General features: G+C 46.4%; 1 protein-coding gene across 6 annotated transcripts in view; it reads right to left on the bottom strand.

Annotated features, from left to right (window-relative positions):
- The window catches only part of ECT2 (epithelial cell transforming 2), a 158,413-nt gene extending 141,001 nt beyond the window's left edge, over window positions 1–17,412 (bottom strand). For 4 of the 6 annotated variants that reach the window (XM_073578834.1, XM_073578832.1, XM_073578833.1 and 1 more), the window contains exons 1-2: window positions 17,279–17,412; window positions 2,831–2,978 (exon numbers count right to left, since the gene is read on the bottom strand). In XM_073578834.1, coding sequence (XP_073434935.1) covers window positions 2,831–2,957 — 127 coding nt within the window. In that variant the 5' untranslated portion in view covers window positions 2,958–2,978; window positions 17,279–17,412. Of the gene's footprint in view, window positions 1–2,830; window positions 2,979–7,907; window positions 8,051–17,210 lie in introns of those variants that run through there. The other 2 variants (XM_073578830.1, XM_073578831.1) reach the window with 2 other exon arrangements.
- Between the last annotated feature and the right edge of the window lie 856 nt (window positions 17,413–18,268).

Raw genomic sequence — 18,268 nt, forward strand, 5'->3', positions numbered from 1 at the left:
CAGATCGGCTGTCTATTCTTTTTTATCCATTGTTGCTTAATGTATCATTTAAAACCAGAGGAAACCCCAAAGTACTCAGTATGTCTTCCTAATATCATCGTCTCCCGGATCTGCAAAATTGATGAGTAGGTTATGCTCTTAGTCTCAAACCAGCTTTTTTTTTTAACTGAGTGTGTATGGTTCAATGACAAGACACTATAGGCACGGGGTGTCTGAGAAAAGCAGGGGGGGGCCTGGGGACACACAAATGCAGTATTACTCCTATAACCAACCATTGCAATAGACACACATACAAAATTATATATATATATATATATATATATATATATATATATATATATATATTTTATTTATATAGCACCATTGATTCCATGGTGCTGTACATAAGGGGTTACATACAAATTACAGATATCACTTGCAGTAAACAAACTTACAATGACAGACTGATACAGAGGGAAGAGGACACTGTCCTTTCGGGCTTACATGCTACAGGATGGTAGGGAAGGAGACAGTAGGTTGGTGGGTTGCAGCAGTTCCGGTGTTGGTTGAGGTGATATCTCCGGTAGTGGTGAGGCGGTAGTGGGGTCATTGCAGGCTATAGGCTTTCTTGAAGAGGTGGGTTTTCAGATTCCGTCTGAAGGATCCGAATGTGGTTGATAGTCAGACATGTTGGGGCAAAGAATTCCAGAGGATGGGGGCTATTCGGGAGAAGTCTTGGAGGCGGTTGGGTGAGGAGCGAATAAGTGTGGAGGAGAGAAGTTGGTCTTGGAAGGATCAGAGATTACGTGAGGTTAGGTATCAGATTAGTTCAGAGACATATGGGGGAGACAGGTTATAGATGGCCTTGTAGGTCAGTATTAGTAATTTGATCTGGATACGCTGAGGGAATGGAAGCCAGTGAAGAGATTTGCAGAGGGGAGAAGCGGAGGAGTAGCGAGGAGAGAGATGGATTAGTCGGGCAGCAGAGTTAAGGATGGACTGGAGAGGTGCAAAGGTGTTAGCAGGGAGATCACAGAAAAGGATGTTGCAGTAGTCGAGGTGGGTGATGAGGGCGTGCACAAGCATTTTAATAGATTGAGGGTTGAGGAAAGGACGGATTCTGGAAATATTTTTGAGCTGGAGGCGACAGGAGGTGGAGAGAGCTTGGATGTGTGGTTTGAAGGACAGGGCAGAGTCAAGGGTTACTCCGAGGCAGCGGACTTCCGGTACTGGGGAAAGCGTGATGTCATTTATTGTGATAGATAGGTAAGGAAGATCTGCGAGATGGAGGAAAGATGATGAGTTCGGATTTGTCCACATTGAGCTTGAGGAAGTGAGAGGAGAAGAAGGAGGATATGGCTGATAGACACTCCGGTATTCTGGACAGCAGAGAGGTGACGTCTGGGCCAGAGAGGTAGATCTGAGTGTCATCAGCATAAAGGTGATACTGGAATCCATGGGACTTTATGAGTTGACCCAGGCCAAGGGTATAAATTGAGAAGAGTAGGGGTCTTAGAACAGAGCCTTTGGGGACTCCAACAGAGAGAGGGTGGGATGAGGAGGTAGTGTGGGAGACGCCGAATGTGCGGTTTGAGAGGTATGAGGAGATCCAGTATAGGGCGAGGTCTTTGATGCCAAAGGAGGAGAGGATCTGTAGTAGGAGGCAGTGGTCAACTGTGTCGAATGCAGAGGACAGGTCTAGAAGCACGAGTATGAAAAATAATCTGGCACTCAAATGATTGCTACAGCAAAATAATTTTTTATTTCTCACAATCCAAAATATAACGTTTCGGTCTGTTCAGCGACCTTCATCAGACAGTTTATGCAAATGAGCTCCATAAACATAAAGAGCTGGAGCATCAGTGAAGAAAACCCTGTAAACGGAGCGCTGTGTGGTAGCGGTATAAGCCGGTGAGAAATGCGCCCTGCCAGGGCCATCTTTGCCAAGTGAAAACAAAACTCCAAAAGAAGGCAATTCCCTTCAAACCCTCCACAATGTTACCCCTAAATGAGAACAAATAAAAATTTAAGAAATAATCTCATATCACACTTGCAAGTCTGACCCTGTCCTAAGAGACAGCATTATATTTCACAACAGGTGGAGAGCACAGGACTGTGGAGTCGATAAGTCAAACTTCCAACTCCTCAACTTCCCTGACTCCGACCCCGCAGCACTGGTCACTACTAAGCATGTGCATAAAGTGCAGCACAGATTCATCTCAGCTAAAAGACAAGATCCTTCGATCAGGAACAGAACATTTCATAATCTTCCCAAATTAGTATGAAAACATTTACTATCGGAATTGGCCCACTTTATACCGACTCCACAGCCCTGCGTCACATACCTCAAGAACTTTTAATAAAGTCATTTCTCCAGCATCCTGTACCAGGACCACTCGGGTCTCTATTTGCAGGCCATGGTTATTAGTAAAATCCATAACCTAACAAAGCCTTGCTGCCATCACAGAATGCCTGTATGTTGTGGCCACATGCATTTTCCTCAAGTATGAAGTGAACCATAACATTAAGGTGAAATCATAAAGTGAAGGCAATTCAGAATCATCAACCCAATCAAATTTACTGCATGTGAAAGCAACAGACACAAAGACACAGGCCAAGCGCAGTATTCTCACCATCACCCATGCCAGTAGCAGGTGGAAACGCACAGCACACGATCTGTGATGTAACAACAGGACTTCGCACTTATAAGCCAACAACAGAAGTACGATTTTTACTACTTGAGGTGATAAAGGTCAAGTGCGGGACAAGCCTGGCTTTATACGTCTAGTATATATCCAATCTAACTGACATACAGGACAAGACGACATATACGGTATATTGTTGGATTTACCATCTACATCTGCGTGGCCTGAAAAGAGATTTTCTTTTGAAGTCTCTGTGATTTTGGAGTCAAGAACAGACATGTCAGCGAGCAGACTCCTGCTGCCAGCAGGTACCAGGACACTGTTGTCAGTCATGATGGTGTGTCAATCAGCAGCCTAGGAAGGGAGAGGCAGGATAAAACAAGATAGTTATATATATTAAAAAACACACACAAAAAAAAAAAAAAAAAAAAAAAACATTGTTTTACAAAACCTTCCCTGGTCCAGCGCAAAGTCTCCACCGCTGGTCCCGGTGTCTATTATTGTCTGCAGTGCTGATGTCACAGTACGTCGGTGGGCTCATCGGCTGAGCAGCTTGTGCTGAAAAATTGGTCAGAGCTGCTGAGCTCATCGATTGGACATCAGCGCTGCAGACAGTAACAGACATTGGGAGGAATAGCAAAGAGTCTCCAATGGACCTGAAGAGAGGGAGTAAAAAAAGGCAGTGGATTTTTATTCATTTTTTTTTTTTTTTTTTTTATAAAAATACCATGCTGCTGGGGAAGAGGGGGTTTTTAAAAGCTGGAAAACCTATTTAGGACTATATCAAACAGAAAAAAGTAAAAATTACTACTATGCACACATATTAGACACTCATCTCACGTAAAACAGAGAGGACTTGCCCAACAACACCTTCTAGATGCAGAAATTCTCATTTATATCATCTGTGCAGCCCCCTAAATCCCACATGTATGTGCATTACTTATTTCCTCCCCGAGCATGTGTAATGAAATGTGGCGTATTCTTCTCAGTTTCATGGGAGCACAGAACATGTTCAGGAAGGCACAATGATGCCAGGCCCACCTAGCCTGCAGCCTTGAGGTAGAGTTCACCAGGCTGTACTGTGCATGCATGAAGTTTGAGGGGCTGCAAAGATGACATGGCAAGTGAGGAGATCTATCACAAGTCTGATTCTGGGTATAGGGACACCACTCTACCAAACAGGACATGTCCCATCTCTCTTTCCTAGTCCCAAGTCATTTCTGTCTGGGGCGGTTCTGCTGGAATATGACTAGTAACTGTAATAGTAGCAGTGTGCGACACCATACAGGCACTTTAAACTCAAGCATTTCCGATGGAAGATTGAGGATACATAGTAACGTGAATGCTGCATTTATTGGCTGCTATATCTTTGTAAAATTCATAACTTATCAGAATAAGAAAAATTAACATATCTCAGGCCTTCTGTGCTGGATTGTGAGGAGGAAGAGATGGCTGACCTTCTTGGACACATTTACTCTTTGTACACTTCTCAACTTACAGTAATAGGAGACAGAAGATGAAAGAAGAGGAAGAGCTTACATGAGCAAATGATGTAGAAATGGGTAAGGGGTAATCCAATAAGGACAATCCAATCTTGATCTAAATATTAGGCCCAAAAAAAAAAAAAAAATCACACTCCCCTCTCGTGCCTTTCCAGCACTGGTGGTCTTAGGGCTCTCGTGTGGTTGTCATGACACGTGGCCCCGATGCCCAATCGGCAGAAGCGTCACTGTCCCCACTCAACACGAAGAGGAAGTGAGATCAGCTGCAGCCCCGACTTACTCTTGATGTTTAATTCGGTCAAAGGTGGAGACAGCGACGCCAGTGCTGATTGGGCACCGGGGTCACGTGTCACAACAACTGCACAATAGCCCTGGGACCATGAGTGCAGACACCGCTAGACCGGCACTAGAGGAGTATAGGTTTTTTATTTTAATCGAGGCCAATCGTTTAGATCAAGAAGATGTTGCCCTAGTAGTGGACAACCCCTTTAAATATATTGCTGAGTGAAGGTCCTGGTGACAGGGTCCTATTTCAGTCCCCCATTGCTCATGCATTCATTATGTATATACATTTTACAAGCAGACGTGTTAGCATATTGTGAAAGGTAACCCCACCCTAAATACACAACGCGCCTATTCGGCTTCTATAGCGTTTTTCCATGCAGCAGTTGTACATTTTGCCCACATCTTTATCTACAAACGTCATACTACAGTAAGGCTAGATTAACACCAAAAAAATAAATAAATAAAATATAGAACCGATTTTAACGGTCCGAAATCGCTCAAATGTTTCTTGACCAGTGATACTTTTTTTATGTGATTTTTCTTCATTCATCCGATTTTAATCGCATGTAACCATCCGTTTGGCATCCGTCTGGCGATTTTTTTTCTGACCATTCCAAAATTGCCAAATAACGGTTTTTTAGGCCTGAAACTCATTTAAAAAAATCATCCCGCCCTATATTTATGGGATCTCCAACAGGTGTGAGCCTGCTACCTTTGACATACAGTCAGTGCTCTGCTTTGTGCTAAACATGACAGACAGGCTGACTTTTAACACCACTGAGCGTGTTCTTTTCTATTGGGCTATATCCCGACGTTTTGGGGAGCAATACCCTGTGATTGTGGATCCGAGGAGGCGTAGACGAATGTGGGTCCATCCACTTTTGCTCCGAAGGATATCTAAAGGCCATTTCCACAGTCTCTATACATCTCTGCGTAGCCATCCGGAGAAGTTCTATCAATATTGTTGGATGAGCCTTGCTACCTTTGATATTTTGCTGGAGATTATGCGCCCTGGGATCACGTTTCAGGACACGGGGATGCGCAAAGCTATTTCTGCAGAGGAGCGTCTACTCCTCACCTTACGGTATGTCTCAAACCAATATGTTGATGATGCGTGAAGCAGCATATTTATTTAACAGACCTTGAACCTTATTTCTTATTGCCCTATTTTCTTTAAATGATTTCCACCACATTTCCCCAAAGCATTTATATGCTTGTGGCTTACGGAACCAAGCCATGGCATGTAATTTAAGGTTCATCATGCCTACTTTAGAATTCCTCGTGTGTTTGAAACTGTATCTGTAGTTTGTTGGGCTGTGTACTTTTTTTATTTTAGCTTCCTTTCAACTGGCCTTTCATATGCTGGTCTGCATTTAGAATTTTTAATTGGGAAATCAACAATCTATGGCATAGTACGGTCTACATGCTCCCAATCTGGACCAGACTCCATCACATGGTAATGCCGGAGCCCAAAATGCCTGACTGGTTGCGTATCTCCCGTGGATTTGAGGACATGTGCCAGTTTCCACAATGTATTGGAGCCCTAGATGGGAAGCACATGCGCGTGCGTAAGCTGCCGAACTCAGGGTCCCAATTCTATAATTATAAACAATATTTTTCTGTAGTATTGTTGGCTTTGGTTGACACTCACTACAGGTTTATAATTGTAGATATTGGGGCCTATGGAAGAACTGGAGACTCCAGAGTCTTCAATTCTTCCATTATGGGTCGGCGGCTGCATAATGAGCTTGACCTACCACCACCACGTCAGCTTCCCAACTCAAATATGGAACCAGTGCCTTATGTTCTTGTAGCAGATGAGGCCTTTTAATTGAGCAGACATGTCATGAGGCCATATCCACGACAAACCCTTGACCACCAACGTAGAATATTTAACTTTCGCCTATCACGTTCTTGGCGACTGGTGGAGTGTACCTTTGGTATTCTTACGGCCAAATGGAGGGTCCTACAGTCCGCAATTCAGCTGAGTGAAGCTAATGTCAATGAAGTTATTAAAGCCTGTGTTGTCCTACATAACTTCACAAGAATTCATGACTGCCCCGCACCTGATGATGCTGAAGTGGAGTCTGCTAATGTGTCTAGGCCTAGGACACATGCAAACCCACCCCGTCGTCCAATTTCCGGATGTGTATGTGATGTGTTTACAACTTATTTTCTAACACCTCAGGGTGCTACTCCCTGGCAAGATGATGCCTTATCTATGTAGTGCTTTGGTTGTGTTCTCATAAAGATTGTTTGTTTGACCTTTTGTTTTTTTTTGTTTTTTGTAAGACGTACTTTTTACTATATCTATCTAACACATTACAAAACATGTACGAACATGAACACACACACATTGTGAATGTTAACAAGTTTATTACTTGGTTTTTTTTTTTTGTTATTGCCGTACCAAATAACATTAGGCCATATGCCATTACTATGGTTATCAGCACATTAGTATTTAACAGTCCAAACCAAAAATGAAACATCATGTATAAAACATTAGATCAAGGGAAAAACGAAAACCTACAAGTCATGGTAGGTTGGGGGGTGGTGAAGGTGGGGGGCCTGTTTGGACATTAGGCCTTGGTTGCTGGGCCACATCTGTCCCCCTGTGCGCTGGCAGCTGGCTGTGCCATCTGTTGCATCCTGCCAGGATCAATTTGTGGGTTTGGGTAGGGGTAATTTTGATATTGGTAGGGCTGCCCTAATTGCCCATATCCCCCAATATGTCCATGTCTAACATACCCATGTTGTGGCCACCCACCAACATTGGGTACGTTAAATTAGTCATATTGGGCATGTGAGCCCTCCTGGCCCATATATTGGACCTGCGGAGACACATTGGGGATGTGTGCAGGCTGAGGCGGAGGTGTTGGCACCCGTGGAGAAGGAACACGTTCCAAGGATGGTTGACTTGTCACATCAAGTCCAACCAGCCTATCAATTTGATTCTCATCTGACAGCTGCCACCTTTCAAGAAACTGAAACACACTGCGGGGATTATTGGGTGGTGTGCTGGCATCCAAAACGATTTGGAGACCCCTCTCGTACGCAGCCTGTACCCACGGGGAATTGCCCTCAAATACTGTGCCAGACTGCGCCCATAAGCCTCCTCCCCATCATCATGAGCAGCTGTGGACAAGTAGTCCAATACACCTCGGTCCACCTGCACTCCTGTTCCCAAAGGTGCTCCTTCTCTCCTGCCTCGTCATGGTAGGGCCGAAGGCTGAGGAGAGGTATCCAGTGGCATGGTGGGGCTGCTACTGTTGCCCCGGTCATCATGCTGTGCTGCCTGGCTAACAGATTCTGGTGGTGTGGCTCTTGCAGATGGGCCGGACCCTGCAGCAACATCCGACTCAGGATCAATCACCACCTCAGAGTCGGAACCCGTCTCCCTCTCTGTGAGGTTTGACTCGGTGCTACAATGTAAAAAATAACAAATGAAATTTTGCATAGAGAATATCCAAAGTACTACATTAAACCATGCACTTACGGTCTCAGACCCATCACAGGAGCAAGGAAATGTAGGCGGTCGAAGTACACGTATTTTCTCTTGGTGGTTCCGGCCGCTCCACTACGGGGCCTCAGCTGTCTCTCCCTCCTATACGTGTCCCTGCAGCTGCGCCAACGCCTTGTCACATCAGTCACTACAATGTGAACAAAAACACAGGATTTTGTAACCCCACACATATGGCTATGGAATCAAGGGTTTACCTATGCTTAGGCACACATTTTAGAAATTATATGATTTATATTCCTGTTGGCTCCACACCAATTAAAAAAATAAGGAAAATGTTGAGGCCTACTACAAAGGACCTTCTAACCAACAGAATTGCTAACAAAATTTAGAAAAACCTGTGGTAATGCGAACATCTATGATGTTTTGAATCAAAAAATAAAAGTTATATAGTGGCTAAGATATGGGCCAAAAAACAAGGAAAGCAATTAGCTAAATATTTCAAATTTTAGTAAGGCAAATTCGTCATGGTGCCACCAGTCAGGGAGTGGTAATTTAGATGTTGTCAATATGCACACAATAAAAATGGCGGAGTCATTATGTCCAGATATCTGAGCAATGATGACACATATTGGGACTTACATTGAGCAGATTAGATTTGGGGAATTGATTATGTGTACACATTATTTCACTTACTAATTTGCTCCCGCGCCTCCCGAGGTCTTGCCGCATATCCAGTGAACATCTGGGCACAGATTCTTCTCCACGCTGCCTCCCTGCGTGTGCGGTCAGCATAGTGGAGATCTCTCTGGTCTCATAGTTCTAGCCTCTCCTGGACCAGAACTATCAGCATTTCCACATCAACTGGCGTGGACATGATGGAGGACTATGTGGAGGCGTTCTTCCTGGGTTTTTTTTTATGCTGCAAGAGAAATTTGCATCCCAAAGCTTCCTGGCCATGCCTCCTGCTATTTCCTGTTGACCAGGAGAAGTCGTGCGATTTAATTGCAAGTCACACGTGTGGTGCGTTTTCAATGCGATTTTAAATCGCATCCATAGACTTGCATTGGCGAATCCGATCCGAAAATCGGTGACAATCGCAGCATGCTGCGATTGTCACGGTCCGAGGAACGGATCCGATAAAAAAAAAACCTATGATGGGAGCTGCCCCATAGAATAACATTGGGACGATTGCAATGCGATTTTTTATCGCATTGCATTCATCCGATTTAATCGCTAGTGTGACTCCGGCCTAAGATATTTTATGGTATGACAGATTTTATACAAAATGACAGAAGATGTCACATTTGCAGCACAAAACAAGTCTCTCATCCAAAACATGAAAGCCTCAGAGAGATGAGGATTACAGAGAACGCACACATAGGAGCCTTCACAGTAATGCCAGTATAAGGTATGCTCAGGGGCAGGAGTACTAGGAAATCACATAGGGTGGGGGCACAGACAGAAGACGCTGTAGCACCCAGTGCTGTGGAATCGGAGACGTCGGTACAAAATGGACCGACTCCTAAAATATATAATAAATTGGGTTCAGTAGTTTAACCCTGCTGTTCTGTTCAGTCAAAAATGACCAGATTTTAAATTGTACTTTTTTTTTTTTTTTTAATTAAACTATTCATTATGCAGTTCGGAAACTTGTGGCCAATTGACTTTGCCTCATTTGAGGGGTTTTAACTATGGGTATTTTTTTTTTGTTCACTTTTTACTCCACTTGTACTGTTCGGTGACCGATAGCCTTTTATACTAATCTCCAGACATTTTTTTTTTGGAGTAAAACAAAGGCATTATAGTCTCATTTTGGACTATATATTGCATCTTTCTACACAGAAGAAAACAGGATTAAATCAGATTTGAGGTCATCTATGATGGAGGATCTAATGGAGGTGATACTATTTCTCAGAGCAAAGTCATACATTGTACAAATGTTATTCAGTACCCTCTTACTGCATAGCGTATTGCATGTTTACATACAAAGTTGTATTCAACATTTAATGTTCTATCTAAACAGAATAAATGGAGAATAAAAGTCGGCATTGAGTGGATGAATGTCAACCGTTCAATGCCGACTTTTATTTCCCATTGCCTTGCATTGGGGTCGGGTTTCGGACGAAACTCCGACTTTTTTTGTCCTAGTCGGACCAGTTTCATCTGAAACAAATTTTGTTTCATGAAACCCGATCCGACCAAAGTCGCTCAACTCTAGCCCCCACCAATTAGGAGACAGGAGGCGAGATTCTGACTACGCGAGATCTCTGCAAGCCCTTTTAGGCTATGTGCACACGCTGCGGATTCACAGGTAAAACCGCAGGTAAAATGACCTGCGGATTAGCCTGCGGTTTCATACCTCTACTATGTTAAAGGTGTGAAACTGCTGCGGAATCCGCACAAAGAATTGACATGCGGCGGTTTGTAAACCGCGCAGAAAAAAAACCGAAGCGTGAGCACAGCGGATTTGAAATGCCATAGGCTAACATGGTACTGTACCATGTCTGCGGAACTGCTGCGTTTCCGCAGGGCCAAAAACACTGCGGAAATGCAGCAGAATCCACAACGTGTGCACATAGCCTAACTGGCCAGTATAGCCCAACTTACATGTCACTGCCACCTGACAGAAGCAGTTGTCATATTTAGGTGGAGGACTCAGAGGAGGGGCACAATGTAAGACATTTATGAGATATCCTGTGGATAAGCCAAGAATACGTTTCGAGACACAGCTCCTTTAAACTGTTTTTGATACAATCACAGTTTGATCTGCCGTAGAATCTATATTAGTTCTCTGAATGCAGAGCTCTTTATAATCTTGTCCTCACCAATGATTGACAGCTTTCTTCCCTGTACAGTGTACACAGTAAGCTTCCAATCAGTGGTGGGGGCGTAGTTACAGAGGTCATGAATATGGAGGACTACCTGGCAGGAGCTTTACTAGTCCTCTAGTGAATCTCCTGCTGATAAAACACTGAATTTTAACAAAACTACACTAGGCAGCCTAGTGATACGTCACTGGAATCAGAGTCTCTGCTCCTACATGATGCTGCTCACAGATTAGATGGCAAAGACTTGGTGAGAGATTCCCTTTAACTCAGAAAAAAATCCTTCCAACCCTAAACATCTTTAAGCCCCTTAGACAATGTCAAAGTAAGTTGCCTCCTTTCTGCCCCAACACCATCATAACTACTACTTTTGCCTAGAAATCAATGCTGCCCCCTAGATAAGACATTTTCATTATGTGGAAACACAAAGGGCATCAAGGAGACATTATTTATAATACCCCTCGTTGGTGCAATGCATTGTTTTCATCAGGCTGCAATAAAGGGGTTTGCCCCTTTCACATAAAAGAAACACCGAGAATGTCCCTGCTCTGATCGGAGGACCTCGGACCCTCGCACTGCTGACGGATTGTAGCACACATGACTACCCTTGGTATGAGAGCCTCCATAGGGTTAGAAACCGCTCCCCCCCACTACTACCAGGTCCCTGACAAATTCTCCATTGCTCCCTCTGATCAGTTGTGATCACTGTAGCGCCTGTCAGTCACATCCCATTCCAGGCAGGTGCAGGAGACAGCACATAGCCATGCTCACTATTGGAGCCAGTTCTAAAGAGACACTTAGGCTAAGTGCACACGTAGCAGAAAATTTCTGCTGGAAAACTTGACTCCCTTCCCAGAAACCTCGTGTTTTTTAGACACACAGAAATAGCCAGAAACGCGGAAAAATCCGTGAAATTAATGAGCATGCAGCGTTTATCGTGAAGCTTTTTTTCGCAGTAAAAAAACGCATCAATATGCACAAAAAGTGCAAAATGCATAGAAATTAATGGGAAGCTTATTTTTAGCGGTTTTATTGGGAAAACCGCTAAAAAAAACCACTGTGTGTGAACACAGCCTTATTCTTCGCACACAGTTGGGTAAAACTCTGCTTAATTCAACCAATGATTCCACTCAGTAGTGATGTCCAGGTACATTGCACGAGACCTCCGAGCACATTTATTGGCTGGAACAGTCAAGTAAACTAAAGCCCCCGTTACACACTGCGATATCGCTAGCAATATCGCTGTAAAGTCAGCAATTTTGTGACGTTGCAGCGATATTGCTAGCGATATCGCTGCATGTGATACTTACCTCCGACCGGCTCCCCCGCTGGTTATCGCTGATCGCGCGAGAAGCTGCTGGACCATTCCTCGTCGGTCACTTCCCGCGGCGCTTCCTGCTGTGACGACGAGCGACGCGTGGACGCGGGCAGGAGGACACAGGATCGCCGCGTCTGACAGGTAAGTAGCGATCCCAGTCCCCAGCGATGTCGCTGGTGAGATCTGCCTGTGTGGAAGCTCACTAGCGACCACCTAGCGATTCACCAGCGATCCTGACCGCGTCATATCGCTGGTCGGGATCGCTGGTGAGTCGCTAGGTGTAACGGTACCCTAAGAGCAACGATCTGCAGAAAAGAGGAAGTGTGGAGCAGCAGGGGGTAGTAGTGATTGTGGGTTTTTTTTTCCCCTTTTGTGTTTTTTTTTATATAAAGGAACCTGTCACCAGCTTTTGGCCTATAACCCCTGCCCATCACCTTTAAGATCATAAGAATGGTGTTCCTACAACCCATTTATATCCTCAGATGTGTTGCCGCATACCTTAGAAAGTATTTTGTACTTGTCCCACGCTCCGACCAGACGGGTGTCTCCACACTGAGATCAGAGCCCCCCCAGGGCCCAATTACCACCTCTTATAAGTGCATGGTCTCTGTCATCCACTTAGGGCCCCAAGTCTCGCGCCTGTGCTGCGTAGTCACTAGCTGTTCAATAGGGCACAGTAAGGTGCGCCTGCACTGCTCTCCCATTCCACATGCACTCAGATGAAGCGGCGTTTGAAGGGACCAGGGCGGCACTGATCACAATGTGGACACAGCCATCGGACTGGACTGTGCAATTTACATACAGCGTGGAGCAAGTATTAAACCTGGTGACAGATACCCCTTTAAAATGCTTAGGTTTGAAACTTAAAAATGGAGGGACAATCCCTTTGAATACCTGAAGTAAACATTTAATCATGGGGAGAACATTCATAACTATGCAGACTTCACCCCTGTTTGCATTTGCATCCAGGATTCAAGTGCAGACTAAAGCCTCTTTCACACATCAGTTTTTTGGTGTCAGCCGCTATCCAGCAGTTTTGGGAAAAAACGGATCCGTCGCAGATTGTGAAAAACTGATGCAACTGATCCATTTTTTCGCTGGATCCGACTGCCCTACCTGGTAAATAGAGCATGCTCAGTTTAAAAAAACGGAATCAGTCGCCAGATTCCATGATTTGACAGATAGCGACGGATCCTGCGCCCATAGGCTTCCACTATAGCCAACGACGGACAGCGCTGGATCTGTTGCTGTCCTACTTTTCGACGGAGACAAAAAAAAAAATAAAAAAAAAGGTACTTTGTCGTCTCAGCCCAACGGACACAAAATTTCCGACGGATCCAGTGAACAACGGACAAAACGTGAGGCCATCCGTTGCTAATACAAGTCTATGAGAAAAAAAAAAAAAAAAAACACGGATCCAGCAACATCAGTCGCTGGATCTATTTTTCTCTAAAAACAACGGATTGCGACTGATGGCAAAAAACTGATGTGTGAAAGAGGCCTTATCTATTGCAGTAGATGACATCACACTTTCCTCTGTATCACAAACCAACTGCCGGGGTGTAACGTCACTTCCATTACACATCCAAGCCCTGACCATCAACGACTCAAAATATTTGCTAAATCCGTCCTTTCACGCCTGAATGTACAAAAATGTCAGTACACGCCCTCATCTCCCGCAATATCCTCCTCTCTGCACCCCCCCCCCCCAACTAACACGCTCACCAGTCCGTTCTCTGCTGCCTGACTAATCCTCCTCTCCCGTCAATGCTCCTCCATCCTCTGCCCATCCCTTCTCTGGCTTCAAATTCCCCAGTGAATCCAGTATAAACTACTAAAAATGGGTACGAGGCTGTGCAGTCTGTCTCCTCCATATATCTCCAAGCTCATCTTCCGATATCTTCCCACACGTTACCTTCCAAGACCACCTTCCTTCCTCCATACTAGTGCGTTCTTCAACAAATCACCTCCAAAACTTGTCATAAGCATCACATCCTCTAGAATCCCATGCCCCAACACGTTCGACTGAGATCTTCAGATGCAACCTGAAATCTCGTCTCCCCAGGAAGCCTGCAATGACCCTGCCGCCACAATCCCCGACCTACAGCCGCCTTCCCCATTACCGTCAACCCACAATGGCAGGATTCCCTTTCCTCACATGTGCAGCAGCCTTGAATCCGTGGTGCTTTAAAATAAGAATGTATTATTAGTACCGCAAGGCAATTTTCCCCTCTTTGTAGAGTTGCATCACATCCCCAGAATACTTGGGGATGCACACAATAGAGGAAACCGGTCACCAGGAATAACTGTTAAACTGCAGGTTAACAACGTCATGATGGAGCCCGGCACCTGACCACAGCGGGGAGAAAATGATCCTTATTCTCCCTCCCAGCATTTGGTAGTCAGTCATGGGGGACGCTATAACCGGGGGCTCAGCTGTCAGGGCCAGTGGTGCAGTTATAGTAGCTACGTCTACTTTCACACTAGCGTCATGCAACGCACGTCGCCCTGCGTCGGGGCGACGTAGCGTCGCACGTTGTGAAAGTTTTGCCCAACGGGGGCAGCGGATGCAGTTTTTCAACGCATCCGCTGCCCCATTGTAATGTCCGGGGAGGAGGGGCGGAGTTTCGGCCACGCATGCGCGGTCGAAAATGGCGTACACGACGCACCAAAAAACGTTACATGTAACGTTTTTGTGTGCGTCACAGTGGCCAAAACACAACGCATCCGTCGCTAATGTAAGTCAATGTAGAAAAACCGCATCCTGCGGGCAACTTTGCAGGATGCGTTTGTTCGCCAAAACGACGCTAGTGTGAAAGTAGCCTACTCTGTATATTCAGAGCGGTGACTGATCCTGTGCCGTCCCCCATGACTGAACACCGATTGCTGGGAGGGAAAATAAGGCTCATTTATTCCGCACTACGTGCAGGTGCCGGGCAGCATCATAGCGCTGTTAACCTGCAGATTAACCCTATATCTATCTGCAGGTTAACAGCGTTATTCCTGGTGACAGGTTCCCTTTAAGTATTTGGTGCGGAAAAACACTTTTTTTGCACTAATTTTTCCCCACTCATTAAATGAGTGAGATCTGCAGCAAAGGAACCAGAACAATTGACATACTGTAGATTTAAATCACAAAAAGGTAACGTGTGAATGAGACTAAAGGGAGCTTCACACATAGCGATATCGCTAGCAATATCGCTATCGTCACCGATTTTGTGACGCAGCAGCGATATCGCTAAATGTGATAATTACCTCTAACCGGCTCCCCCGCTGGTTACCGCTGATCGCGCGAGAACGTCCAGGGCCGTTTCTCGGCGGCAGCTTCCTGCTGGCGCCAACGAGCGACGCATGGACGTCTTCATCGCCGCGTCTGACAGGTAAGTAACGACCGCTGCTATGTCGCTGGTGAGATCTGCCTGTTTGGCAGCTCACTAGCGACCATTTAGCGATGCACCAGCGATCCTGACCGGGTCGTATCGTTGTCAGGATCGCTGGTGCATCGCTAAATGTAACGGGACCCTAAAGGAATTCCATTCACTTTGGAGGAAACCCGTCAGGTTTTGTGACAAAACTGCATTGAAATAAAAGCAACAAATCTGCACATGTATGTGGCGCACCTGAGGGTTCAGTCGCCACAGAGGTACTGCACCTCCTCCTGAGGTGTGGTACCCCACCATCCAGATAAGTTGGTGATGCCTGACCACACTCCAACACCTGCATTCCACATAACATAGTAGTGTAGCAAAGCATCCTTTGGTGGCTCTCTGCTTGAAACACGAAACGTGCTGGGAGGCGGGTGGAGTTTAGTCTGCACTAAAAGAGCGGGAAGAGTTTAGGATTTAGTCAGTTAGAGTCAGTCTGTGAAAGGAGATCCCCGGAGTGGGATGGAGGAAGGAAGTGCTGCAGCCAACCTCAGTGACCTGGGTCCGCTGGCACAGGAAAGGAACATTGATAGAAAGCCTGACTCTCCATAAGAAGGAAAGGATTAGTACGGAACGTGAGGAGAAGAAGATAACTAAGGATTAGGGTTAGAGGAGAACCCTTCCCAAGTTCTAAGCGCAAGGCCGGGGTCTGGTCCCCGAGGTTGTATGGATACTAATGGTCCTACAGCAGACACCTGAGGAATAGAAGTTGTCACCACTTTACTCCCACACAAGACTTGGGGGCACAACAGCAAAGATAGTGAGTCGGGACTGAATAGCAAGGAGTCCCCGAAGCAGGCTACAGCTGTCTGCCGTACAAGTAGAGTTCATAGGAACATCTGACAGGAGGAACTCCAGTGTAACTCAGTACTGTGAGTACTTCACTAAAGGCGCTAAGAGGGAGATGTTCAGAAAAGGCACATGTTGGCGGAGTGTTGGAAAGGAGAACTTCATCTTGCCTGGAAGTTGGCTGAGCTCCTGACCCGGAGGACACAGCACAGATGCGGGCTCTTGTGCCACAACAGACTGAGTAAAGCTTTGGAACTACATGCCCTGGTGTCCTCCACTTATGCCTGCGTCAACCTGCCCGGCACCGCTACATCCCTTGCGCCCGACACTACACCAGCTAAGTGTCACTTCACCTACTCTGCCCTGGGACTACAGCCCTGCCTGTGGAGGGCTATAACATCATTGCTGCACCACATCATCTGTCCCAGAGGATCTGTCTGCAGCGTCGGCTTACATCTTCATTGCCGAACACCACAGGTGGCGTCACGACTCATTCATTTTAATCATCATAAGCAAACTGAACATTCTTCCCCTTTTACAATGGGCGCCCAAGGCCACGGGCCGGGTCCCAGCTGCCGTGACATCTCCCACTGAAGCTCATCGGGCCCGGTACCGAGTACCCCACAGCCCTGGGAGGGCGACCCAGGTCCATACAGGGTGAGGGCCTGACTGTATAACAAGACACCAGGGTCCCTGCAGGGTCACTTGGGGGGCTCCTGCTGCACAGGGAACAGCACAGCTCCGCCACTCACTGAGCAATGGCGACCTGACTGCACGCGCCACCTGCAGGACACCCAGCCCCCTGCCCATGGGTGGACAAGTGACTGACAGGTGTCAGCGGGCACAGGTCTGCGGACAATCCCCAGGCTTCTCACCACAGCCGCCCCACCACTAGGAGCAGCACACCGGACGCCACATTACAGCACTGCAGCGCACCCTGCCCCGGAGAGAACTCTCCCACAGCCGACCGTGTAGTTACCAGCCGGGGTCGCGGCGCTGGCGTGCAGCACAGGAGCGCACTACTGCAGGCAGGTGGCCCTCACTCACCGCACGGCTCCACCAGCGGCCATCAACCGTATTCAAAACTCGAGCCAAACCATAAGCCTCCCTCTGATTGGACGCAGGAAAGCAAGTTGTTAGCCTGTCTGTCATTGGGTAAATCTGAGCATAAAATGGATCTTACGAGCGCTCTGATTGGCTGCGCCCTTCCCTCCTGGTCTCATGGGATAACGTCATTTCGATCCTGATTGGTCACTTGTAAGTTTGAACGATTGGATGATAACGGATTCAGTAGAGAAGACACTGGGGTGGGTGGAGTCTGTCTGGTAACGTAGGAGTTAGCGCTGCCTGGTGGGTGAGCTTTTTACTTCCCTGTCTGGCGAGAGTTCAGGAGCCGGCACTTGGCCTACTGCGCGTCCTGACCGGCTGGGAGTTGTAGGCCTTGTTCCTAGGATTTGTATCACTTTTACATTCCGACCATAACGCGGTAGCTGAGTCTCTCAGGCTCTGTTCCCACTTCCCGCTAGAGAAATTGAGGTGCTGCGGTTCTGAGAGACGCCTGCTGTGTCAGGGCGTGCGACCCCACCTAACAGGCCACTATCGGAATCTGGCAACGGATTTTTCCTACCCATCGGAGTAGCATGCTATAGGGACAGAGACCCTGATTCCAGTGATGTATCGCTTGAGCTTTGGTGAAATCACTGTTCTTTGCTGCAGATCTAGCAGTTTTCTGAATGCTGAGCTCTTCTAGTTATTATCGCCTGCTGATAAAACATTGACTTGAGCAAAGCTGTACTAAACAGCCCAGTAAGTGACACATCGCTGGAATCAGGGTCTCTAGCTATATTATGCTGCTCTTAGATTAGGTGGCAAAAACCTGGTGACAGATTCCGTTTAACCGCAAAATGGCCACAATAAAAAAGTAGCACCAATCTTCCTGACGTCTGCGCTGGTTGGCAATCTCTGAAATTCAGCGCATCTTCATCTGCTTTCACATCCGACTGCAATAAAAATCTCTCTAGGCAGATAAAGGGATCA

This window comes from Dendrobates tinctorius, unplaced genomic scaffold (assembly GCF_039654945.1).
Source record: "Dendrobates tinctorius isolate UK_male_01 unplaced genomic scaffold, ASM3965494v1 ptg000060l, whole genome shotgun sequence".
In the NCBI taxonomy this organism is placed as follows: Eukaryota; Metazoa; Chordata; class Amphibia; order Anura; family Dendrobatidae; genus Dendrobates; species Dendrobates tinctorius.